Source organism: Microcaecilia unicolor, unplaced genomic scaffold, assembly GCF_901765095.1.
Source record: "Microcaecilia unicolor unplaced genomic scaffold, aMicUni1.1, whole genome shotgun sequence".
In the NCBI taxonomy this organism is placed as follows: Eukaryota; Metazoa; Chordata; class Amphibia; order Gymnophiona; family Siphonopidae; genus Microcaecilia; species Microcaecilia unicolor.
Window position 1 is genome coordinate 93,616 of NW_021963090.1, and position 12,041 is coordinate 105,656.

At 45.7% G+C, this 12,041-nt stretch overlaps 1 protein-coding gene across 3 annotated transcripts in view; it reads right to left on the reverse strand.

Moving 5' to 3' along the window:
• LOC115458921 (ATP-binding cassette sub-family A member 9-like) overlaps positions 1-12,041 on the reverse strand; it is a 193,450-nt gene that overhangs the window by 62,379 nt on the left and 119,030 nt on the right. For all 3 annotated transcript variants that reach the window (XR_003940171.1, XM_030188774.1, XM_030188775.1), the window contains exons 22-23: positions 8,134-8,271; positions 536-646 (exon numbers count right to left, since the gene is read on the reverse strand). Coding sequence is in view for 2 of the 3 variants with exons in the window: in XM_030188774.1 (XP_030044634.1) it covers positions 536-646; positions 8,134-8,271 (249 nt within the window). In the remaining variant the exon portion in view is untranslated. The remainder of the gene's footprint in view (positions 1-535; positions 647-8,133; positions 8,272-12,041) is intronic.

Here is a 12,041-nt window from a genome sequence, read left to right on the forward strand (position 1 = left end):
TTATCAGTACTCTGGGATTTATACCGTTGGTCCAGGCAATTTTCTACTCTTCAGTTTGTCAAATTGCCCTATTACATCTTCCAGATTTACAGAGATTTGTTTCTCTGGTACTACGTAAGCCGCACTGAGCCTACAAATAGGTGGGGGAATGTGGGATACAAATGTAACAAATAAATAAATAAATTAAATTAAATACTCAACACTGAACACCATATCTGGCACTGGTATGGCTCCCATATCTTCCTCGGTGATGTACTAGGATATACAGGTCCCCAGTTTGGGGATTCCATTTTCAAGAGTCCCAACTTCAGGATTCCTTGCTGATTTTTTTTAACTTCCAACTGACTTCAGTGTCTATATAATTTACACATAATTGTGAGCTACCCAGGAATTTATGGATAGATGGATTATAAATTCAGATGAAATTTTCGTTTTATACAGATCTGATGGAAATCGGTATATTCACCATGTTTTACCAGCTCTTTTAAAACGCATGCATGTTTCTAATACCTATCCTGCAATGCTAAATGAGTACCTTGTAATCCTTGATGTTGCTCATTGCAAAGTAAGGAGGGAGCCCAGTAGCAAGTACCATTAAGATAACATAAAAGAGGAAAATATATACCCAGGTATATACGGAATCTTCCTGAAATAGCACAAAAGAAAACAGAGTGTATTTCAGATCACATATGAAATAAGGAGAATGAAACCTGTATTAGATGTGAACAGAACGATCATAATTCATTTAACCCCCTAATTGTACAATTATTCAATTTCTCAGTTCCATTCTAATTGTTATTATATGGATTACTATAAATTGTTACCTTTTTGCATCTAGTATTCGTTTCCATATTACATCCTATATAATAACTTGCACCTCCAACGTTCCATGTCTGGCTGCCTGGGTTCGTAACATCTCCTGATGTCAGCCAGCCTCCAACGTTCCATTCCCCCTCACTGTCCCGCCCTGGCGTCAAGACGTAATGACGTCAGAGGGCGGAACAGTGAGAGGGAAGGGAACACAGGAGGCGAGCTGACGTGTCAGGAGGGATGTTACGAACGGAACGGAAGCCAGCGCCAGCCGGCCAGAGAACGTTCAGATACAAATCGAGGGGAGGAGAGAATCGCGGGACATCGAGGGGAGGGAGGGAGGAGGGGAAGGCAGGGTAGAGGAGAATTGACGGACATGGATGGGATGGGAGGACAGTAGAGGAGAGAATCATCAGACACTGATGGGAGGGCAGGGAAGAGGAGAATCGCTGGACATGGAGGGGAGGGCAGGGGAGAGAGAAAAAAAAGCTTACATGACAGCCTTCCTAGGGCCCGTTTCATTGGTGAGGAAACGGGTGTGGTTCCACTAGTATTGTAATAATCATTTACTTTACGACCCTTTCACTAAGCTGCGTAGGCGCCTGCGCACACCCAACGTGCGCCACATTGGAGTTACCACCCAGTTACCGCGTGGCCCTTGCGGTAATTTCAATTTTGGCGCACGTCTGTGATGCGTATCCAAAAAATATTGTTTATTTTCTGGCGCACGGCAGCTACGCGCATAGACCATTACCGCCCGGTTACCATGTGACACCTTACCGCTAGGTCAATGGCTTGCGGTAAGGTCTCAGACCCAAAATGGACGGGCGGCAATTTTCATTTTGCCGCATGCCCATTTTCGGCAAAAAGTTTTTAAAAAGGCATTTTTTTTTGTAGGTGCACTGAAAAATAATTCTGAGCGCGCCCAAAACACGCGTCTACACTACCGCAGGCCATTTTTCAGCGCATCTTAGTAAAAGGACCCCTTTGTTATTACTGCTTAATGTAAGCTATCCTGCATCATTTTTTGTACTGTTAATCAAAATAAGTTGTTAGCCACATTGAACCTGATCTATTGGGATAATGTGGGATATAAATGAAATAAATAAATAAATATGTGATGACTAGAATGTACAGAGTTTTAGGTGTTCCAGGTGTAGCGTTGTTCTGGGGTGGGTTTTGGGTGGAGTCATAATTTATGTATGTACCGACTGGTATTCAAAGCGATTTAACCAGCCGGCAACCCAGCCAGTCAGGGTTTCAGGATATCCACAATAAATATTCATGAGAGAGATTTGCACGCAGTGGAAGCGGTGCGTGCACTCATGAATTATTCATTGTGGATATCCTGAAAACCTGACTGGCTGGGGTGCCTCCAGGACCAGGTTTGGGAACCACTGGGCTAACCACTAATTTTCAGTGGCCCATAACTGCTTAGTGCCACTGAAAAAAAAGCCAGAGAGTGCCAAACTGAAAACCAGCTATTTTGGGGACGTTCCAGGGTGGAATCAGCACTTGGCTGGTTACGTTTCGATATTCAGCGCTGAACTTGCCAGGTTAACCGCGTAAATCACATCGCACAAAAGTCAGTCCTGTCTTTCTGTGGTAACCCATAGACAGTTAGGTGCTGAATATCAAAACTTAACTGCCTATGCGTTAGATAGCCAGTTCCCCAAACCTGGAATTCAATACCGGGTGCCTGGACATAGCCCGGCATTGAATGTCTGGGTTTAACACTGCTGGTCAGCACAACGCTGATCCAGGGGCAGACTGAGAGTGGTCTGGGCCCCCCCCCCGGGCACTGAGAGTGGTCTGGGGCCTCCGCCCGGCCCCTGCCCTCCTACCGCAGCACTGCTGCCGCCCCTACGGTCACACCCGACACCCCCATCCTACCTGAAGGGCCATGGTGATCTAGTGGCCTCTGCGGGGGTGGGGGTGGAGGGAGCATGTTCTTTTCTGCCCGTTGAGCTGCCACTATTCCCCCGCATGGCGGCTGAGAGTTCCCACGGTACTCTCGCGGGTCTCGACAGACTTCCGCAGGGAATCTCGGTAGCCATTTTTAAAACACAGTGGTGAAGGGCAATGGGAATAGCAGCAGCACAGTGGGCAGGAAAGAACATGTCCCCCCCACGTCCTCAGAGGCCACTAGATCACCGGTGGCACGCCTTTCAAGGTAAGACCGGGGAAGGCTGTAGTGTGTGGCGGACATGCGGGCAGAGAGCCTCTGGACCCTCGGGCACTGATTGCTACCACATAAATATTGGATCCATATTTTATAAACTGTGCACAAACATTTACATCTGCTCTCGAGCCTTAATGTAGGTGTGATCTGTGCTAGTATTTTATAGACACTTACCGTGCACTTACCCTGTGTCAGGTGCAAAAGCTAATGCATGGTAACGTGCAGACTGTGCAGAAAATGCAAGGGTGTGTGCAGCAGGGGCGTAGCCAGGGGAGCCAACTTTTCAAAATTATTGGGGGTGCTAAACCGAATAGAAATGACCTCTCCTTGGACACAATCAAGGAATTTGCTCAATATTGGGGGTGCTCAAGCACCCACAGCACCCACAGAGCTGGCTCCAGTGGGCGTAGCCAGACCTCGATGGGGGAGGGCCAGAGCCCAAGGTGGAGGGGCACATTTTGGCCTGCCTCCCCATCACCGCTGTCACTCCCCCCCCCCCCCCCGCCCTCCTGCCGCCGCTTCTGCCCCCTGCTGCTGCTCCCACCCCTCCGCAACTGCAAAGGTACCTTGACTGGCGGGGGTTCCCAACCCCCACCAGCTAAAGCATTTGTCCTGCACTGGTCTCACATTGCCTAGCACCCTGGTCTGTTTTCAGTCGCTGTGCACACTCGTTTTAATGAAATTGAGCATGCACAAGCAATGTGAGACCAGCGCGGGACAAACACTTTAGCTAGTGGGGTTGGGGACCCCCACCAGCCAAACCGGGGGCCCCAGGCCCCTGTGCCCCCCCCCATAGCAATGCCACTGATGTCCAGCATTTGCCCCCCCCCCCCCAATTTGCAGCACAGGGCAGGCAGTTACCACTCAGCACCATATTACATACAGATTACTGCCACATTTTATGTAGTAGTATAATGACAAGAAAGAGAAACCTACATTTTTAATGCCATTGAAGATTATTTATTTTATTTTATTTTATTTGTTTCATTTGCATCCCACACATTTTCCCACCTATTTGCAGGCTCAATGTGGCTTACATAATACCGGAGAGGCATTCGCTGACTCTGGTGTGAACAAATACAAAGTGATGAGGTGGTAAAATAAGATTCATGTGGAACGGTCACATTAAGGAATCGTAAAGCGTAAGAACTGCGGTATTTATTTATTTATTTATTACATTTGTATCCCACATTTTCCCACCTATTTGCGGGCTCAGTGTGGCTTACATTACATTGTGAGTGATGTAAATACAATTTGTTACAATACGATTATGGGTTACGTTGTGAAGTGTTATGGGAAGACAAAGTCAAAATATCATTTGGGGAATAGAACAATGGAGTGAAACAATGAGGAAAGGATACGGTGCTAGAACAATAGCAAGAGAACATTAGGGTATTACAATTTTATCTGAAGGTAGAGTTTTAATGTGGTGAAAGTACGGGGGAAGAGAATTCAGAAGTGAGCGTGTTGATGCGTAGATCGTCTTCAGGTTGCGTGGTAGTGTATTCCAGAGTTGCGGGCTCATATAAGAGAAGGTTGATGCGTGCAGTACTTTGTATTTTATGCCTTTGCACTTAGGGAAGTGGAGATTGAGGAAAGTTGGGGATGATCTTTTAGCGTTTCTGGGTGGCAGGTCTATTAAATCAGACATGTCCATTACGTACTACTTTAGTTTTGCAGAGTTCAGGCATTTACGTTGGGTCAGTAGGATAAGCCTTTGGAAACAGGTTAGTTTTTAGTGATTTCCGTAAGTTTAAGTGTCCGTATGTTCTTTTCACAGCTGTTGGTAGTGCGTTCCACAGTTGTGTGCGTATGTAGGAGAAGCTGGATGCGTAAGTTGATTTGTATTTAAGTCCTTTGCAGCTTGGGTAGTGGAGATTTAAATACGTTCGTGATGATTTGGATATATTTCTGGTTGGTAGGTCTATGAGGTCTGCCATGTATCCCGTGGCTTCGCTGAAAATGATTTTATGGAAATGGAATGGTTATGGAAATGAATGACATGTTTATGAAATTTATATCACCGAGGGGTCCTTTTACTAAAGCTGCGGTGAAAGGGGGCCTGCGCTAGCGTCAGCGTGTTTTTTTTTTACACGCGCCGAGGCTCCCTTTTACCACAGCGGGTAAAAGACTGTCTTTTTCTGGACAAGAAACGGTTGTGCGGTAAGTGAACCATTTGCCGTGTGGCCATTTCGGGGAGGGGGGGAGCACTTAAGGGCTCTCGTGCTAACCTGGCGGTAACCGGATTACCACCAAGTAGGCGACGCTACAAAAATAGAAACTTTTTTTGTAGCACCAGAAATGGCGCGCGCTGGGGTGGGAAGTACCCACACTGGAGTCAGTTCATTTCTTACGTTTAATTATCTTTAGTACTTATCTTTTACGATAGTCAGACTGGGGGTTTAGGCTTGTCCGACATGCACGTTTCGCCTAATCACTAGGTTGTATCAAGGACTTCCCCCTCAGCCGTCTTCAGCGCCAGCCTTGCTGTTGTTTTAGGGATCAACCCTCGCAAAGTACGAAAGATAATTAAACTTAAGAAATGAACTAAAACATATAAATGAAAAATAAGGCTTTAAGAGAAGCCGATGAGGAGGTAGGTGCTAATTCCATTGCCATTATAAATTATTGGTGATGAGCACCGCTGAGGCTATAAGTAAAGGAAAAACAATATAAATGTTCCAAAAAATTCTTGATAGGTTTGAAAGGAGCAAGAGGGAGAATTAAGTTGGATATCTAGAACCTGGTATATTGAAGAGTTGAGTATTCAGGGTTCTATTGAATTATACTTTAAGAAGATTGCCTTGAAGAACGTGGCTTTTATAAACAGCGCCCCCCCCCCCCCCCATATTCAAAGCTATTTAACTGACCAGGAACGGTTCCTGGCCAGTTAAATAGTGTTTTAGCACTTAACTGTAACATTCAACAGGAGATAACCAGTTTTCTCCCTTTGAATATTGCTGGTTGGCGCCTAACTCATAACCAGCTATACTGTACATCTTATCCGGTTAGGTGCCGATATTCAGTGCCTAACTGGATAAGTTTGGCGGTCAAAGAGGACCGTATAATAGCAGTCCTATCCAGTGCGTTTTTTTTTCTAGTGAAAAAGGTGCCGGTACTCAAATGCCAGGCCACCCTTCAGGGGTGGGGTGATCACTGAGGGAACCCACCCCACAATAGCCAGGTGTCAGACTTGTGAGTTCTTGTACCAAGTAGAGTGCTGCTGAGCCCGGTACTCGGACCAGATTCTGCTTGGCGGCTGGACAACCCCGGGTTTCACCTGCGCTGACCGCCGTTCCCCCAGTTGTAGAGCCCCTAATTGCAGGCGGCCTGCAGGACTTACAGGATGGAGCTGGAAGCGGGGTGATGAATGTATCGTCCGGGCAGACAGCAGGTCAAGAGAGTAATCCAGGTACAGGTGAAAATCAGTAGGCAGGCGGCAGGCAAGAGAGTAGTCCAGTACAGGCGAAAGTCAGTAGGCAGACAGAAGGGTAATCCAGGTACAGGCAAAGTCAGCAACGAGGGCCAGTAGATAAGAAGCAGACTACAGAGTTAGAAACACCTACCAAAGTAGAAGCTGAAGCATGGAGTCCAGGGAGAACTCAGCTGATAAAGTGCTGGTGTCTGACATCAGCAGGGAAAAGGGGCACAGCCATAGGACAAGAGCAGGGGAAGGAGGAACCGGAAGACCAATAGGAGAGAAGCCAGGGAAGCCAGGCAAAGGAAGAGCAGACCCAGGTGGGTGGAAGCAAAGCAATCAAGGAGCCTGGAAGCCAGGCAGAGAGAGAGAGCAGAAACAGGTGCATGGAAGCAAAGCAATTAAGGAGCCTGCAACCACCGCTCTCTGAACAAACCCAGAGAGGACTACATACACACGGCTCAGGCAGTGCCAGTCAAGTGTGCGTGTCGACGGGACCCCGCGCAGTCTGAGGATGCCGCTTGCGTTGAGGTAGGGGACATGACACCAGGCCCCCTGCAACCAGTCACAGAATCTATGACAAGGCAGAATTGGTGTGTAGAACCTGAGCTCTTTCAATTAAAACTTGGGGTCCATGGGTCAATTTTAGCAGACAATGGAAAAGGTGTCGGTACTCAGTATCCCCAAGTACCCCTCAAAAAAAGCACTGGTCCTATTTTTAACCGCTAAAACGTTAACAGCTTAGTGCTCAATATCAGTGAATTGGTGAACTTCGTAGTGCAAATTCCAGAAATGCCCGTGACCCACCCATGCCCCTCCCATGGCCACACCCCCTTTTGACATCTTTGCGTAACAGTGACCATAAAGATGCACATGTAAATATTTATTGCCAATTAGTGCCCATAATTGATTATTAGCACCCAATTATTGGCGCTAACTGGCATGCAAATTGGGCATCTGCCTAAATTTCCTTGTGCAATTTTGAGCACCATAAATAGAATTAGGGGGTTAATGCACAACTGTAAGGGGGTGTACATGTAGGTGGAGCATAGGCATGTCCACCATCTGCTGCGGGGCATTGCCGACACAGCCCATTCAAAGTGAATGGACTGTGTCGGCAGTACAGCACCACCAGCTGCTAGCGCGGCTTTGTAAACTTAGGAACATTCACTTACTCCAGCCATTGACCTGTTGTAAGTAAGTGCGTCTACCTTTTGGCACACCAATGCGCTTTGCACTAATATTCCATAATGGCTTAGTCATGCCCGTAAGTCATTTAGCGAATCAGTCCTTAAGTCTGCCCCACTGCAACACCCACTGCAACACCTAAATAGTCTTAGGAGCTTGTTACATAGTAACAAAGTAGATGCTTTTTGTGTATACCCTACTTTGATTTGTACCTGTGCTCTTCAGGGCACAGACCGTATAAGTCTGCCCAGCACTATCCCCGCCTCCCAACCACCAGTCTCTCCTCCCAACCACCGGCTCTGGCACAGACCGTATAAGTCTGCCCAGCACTATCCCCACCTCCCAACCACCAGCCCCGCTTCCCACCACCGGCTCTGGCACAGACCGTATAAGTCTGCCCAGCACTATCCCCACCTCCCAACCACCAGCCCCGCCTACTGTGTTTGGAAAAAGATACCCATTGGAGGATTTTTAAAACTGGAAATGAGCCACCAAGGTGCCTCAGTTAAACGAAGAGCAGAAATGTGATACGTACTCTTGCGAAGGGGTAGTTCCAGGTGCGAATCTTCTCAGTTGAATTGAAACTCTCAAGAAGTCCGTTGCTGATGATATTCACCAACACTGGGAAACCATTGATGGCCTTGAAGCTACTCACAATTGCAAATCTGTAACTCTGAGATAAAATAAAAAGGAAAGATGAGGAACATTCATGACAAAAAGGTTCGGTTTCTTTTCAAAACTTTTCCCCTGATCTGTGGCCGTTTTTTCAGGTTAGTGCATAAGTATTGCCATACTGGAAAGGTCCATCAAGCATAGGCGCCAACTCCGTGGGTGCTCAAGCACCCCAAATATTTTGACCCGCCGGAAGTTCCCTTCCCAGCCAGCCTGACATGCCCGGTGCCCGCCCTCTTCTCCCTCAACAGTCCTCCGCCCTCGCCTTCCTGCATGCCGCCCAGAATTTAAAACTTACCTTACCTCAGGGTCCCGGTGGCAGCAGTGAAAGGCAAGAAGGCTCGGCACTTCAGCCTTCCCTTCTCTCTCAGCTCTGGTCCCGCCCTTGCAGAAACAGGAAATGAGGGCGGGACCAGCGCTGAGAGAGAAGGGAAGGCTGAGCCTTTCACTGCTGCCGCCTGGACTCCGAGGTAAGATGAGTTTTAAATTCTGGGCAGCACGCAGGAAGGCGAGGGCAGAGGACTGTTGTGGGAGAAGAGGTCGGGCTGGGGTTGGGACTGGCACTCGAGTCGGAGGAGATGGGGGGCCTGGAACTTGGAGGAGAGGGAGGGGGCCTGGAACTCGGAGGAGAGGGAGGGGGGCCTGGAACGGAGGAGAGGGGGGCTGAAAAGGGGCAGGTGGTGTTTGGGGCGAGTTACTTGACATAGAGGGGAGGAGAGGGAGGAGAAATCGTTGGACATGAAAGAGCGGGCAGGGGAGAGATGAGACTTGTTGGACATGGATGGAGGGAGGGGAGGGCAGGGGAGAGAGGAGAATTCGCTGGACATGGTTGAGAGGGGGGGTAGGGAAGAGAGGAAAATTGCTGGATATGAACGGGAGGAGAGGGCAGGGGAGAGAGGAAAATTGCTGGATATGAACGGGAGGAGAGGGCAGGGGAGAGAGGAAAATTGCTGGATATGAGAGGAGGGGGGATGGGGAGAGGAGGGGAAGAGGAGGAGAGAGGAGGGGGAGAGGGGGAGGAGGAGGGGGGAATGCAACATCCTGTTAAAAAAAAATTTTCAGCACCCCCAATCATTTTGAAAAGTTGGCTCCTATGCCATCAAGCCCAGCATCCTGTTTCCAACAGTGGCCAATCCAGGTCACAAATACCTGGCAAGTTCCCCAAAAACAACAAAACATTTTATGCTGATTATCCCAGATATATAAGCAGTGGATTTTCCCCAAGTCCATTTAATAATGGTCTATGGACTTTTCCTTTAGGAAGCTGTCCAAACCTTTTTAAAACTCTGCTAAGCTAACCGCCTTTACCACATTCTCTGGTTATCAATAGAAATCAAACAAAATAAAACATGGAAAAGAAAATAAGATGATACCTTTTTTATTGGACATAACTTAATACATTTCTTGATTAGCTTTCGAAATGTATTAAGTTATGTCCAATGAAAAAGGTATCATCTTATTTTCTTTTCCATGTTTTATTTTGTTTGATTTCTATTGATAACCTTTACGAGTGGACTAACACGGCTACCACACCTCTCCACATTTTCTGGTAATGAATTCCAGAGTATAATTACACGCTGAGTGAAGAAACAATTTCTCCAATTCATTTTAAATTTACTACTTTGTAGCTTCATTGCATTCCCCCAAGACCTAGTATTTTTGGAAAGCGTAAACAGATGCTTCACATCTACCTGTTCCACTCCACTCATTATTTTATAGACCTCTATCATGTCTCCCCTCAGCCATATTTTCTCCTAATTCTGCTAATAAAAATATTAATGCATTAGACCTTCTTAATGTGTGTTAATTGACTTTATGTGCATTAATTCATAGGTTAAGGTGTGTTCAATTGATTTAGCAAGCGCTAGATTTAAGGAATTCCAACAAACTGCACCCTTACCTAGAAAATATGAACAGTCCAAACGCTATCTTAAGCTACAAGTGTCAAATCTATGATCCTGTTCTGTGGTATAGAATGGGACGCACAATAACACAAATTTAAAACCATTTTCAAATGGGCTTATATAAAGATTTATAGGTCAGAATTCAGCCCACAGGAGTTAGTGGTTTGAAAAGCTGCTGACAGCCATGGGCTGAACGTAATCCGGATATTCAATGCCAGGTTATGTCCAGTCACCAGCATTAAATATCGGGGTCACTGGCAGACCTGGAAGTTATTTGGGTACCGGTATCTGCATATCTAACCAAAGATATAGGACTGCTTTTGATATGATCCTATATGTCTAGTTAGGTACGTGAGCATCGGTACTGAATATTCCGAAAATCACTAAAGACCTACCTTTTAAACAAGACTAACCATAATAATCAATCGTGAGTAGAGTGGTGTGGTAGCCGTGTTAGTCCACTTTTAAAGGTAATCAATAGAAATCAAACAAAATAAAACATGGAAAAGAAAATAAGATGATACCTTTTTTATTGGACATAACTGAATACATTTCTTGATTAGCTTTCGAAGGTTGCCCTTCTTCGTCAGATCGGAAATACCTATCCACCCCAATCCTGTTAGACTGTCACTGGAATGCTTTGATGTTTCACTTATATATACTGTTATCTACCACATTTGCTTATTTCCGATCTGACGAAGAAGGGCAACCTTCGAAAGCTAATCAAGAAATGTATTAAGTTATGTCCAATAAAAAAGGTATCATCTTATTTTCTTTTCCATGTTTTATTTTGTTTGATTTCTATAGATTCTACATGGAATGTTGCTATTCCACTAGCAACATTCCATGTAGAAGTCGGCCCTTGTAGATCACCAATGTGGCCACGCAGGCTTCTGCTTCTGTGAGTCTGACGTCCAGCATGTACGTGCAGGACGTCAGACTCACAGAAACAGAAGCCTGCGCAGCCTTCTACATGGAATGTTGCTAGTGGAATAGCAACATTCCATGTAGAATCTCCAAGAGTAGCAACATTCCATGTAGAATCTCCAATGGTATCTATTTTACTGTCATAGTAATGCTTGAATGTTTTCACTTATATACACTGTCAGCTAGCACATTTGCTTATTTCCGATCTGACGAAGAAGGGCAACCTTCGACAGCTAATCAAGAAATGTATTAAGTTATGTCCAATAAAAAAGGTATCATCTTATTTTCTTTTCCATGTTTTATTTTGTTTGATTTCTATTGATTACATAATAATCAATAACAGGAACTCCAACACATCATTACTTACTAGAGAATCCGTCTGTTTTTTTGATTTATCGAATTGTTTAATGTCTGTTTTCTGATTTATTGAATTGATTTTATCCATTATGTTACACTTGTTCTTTATGTAACCAATGGTTTTATCTAATCTTGATTGACGATTTTTAGGATGTATTATTGTAAGCCACATTGAATCTGCAAATAGGTGGGGAAAATGTGGGATACAAATGCAACAAATAAATAAATAAATAAATAAATAAATATCACTGGTACCCACATAACTCTACCCATACACTGGCTCTGCTCTAACTGGATAATGCTGCGGTGAAAATGCCAGATTTTCAGCAAAACTGTGCAGTTAAGTCATGTTGAAAATCCAAGGACGGTCTGTTCAGCATAATTTAAGTGGGCAGGAGCCACCTGAAAATGCACTGGAATGCCCGTGGGAGGTGGTGGAAACGAAAACAGTAACGGAATTCAAACATGCGTGGGATAAACATAAAGGAATCCTGGTCAGAAGGAATGGATCCTAAGGAGCTTAGCCGAGATTGGGTGGCAGAGCCGGTGGCGGGAGGCGGGGATGGTGCTGGGCAGACTTATA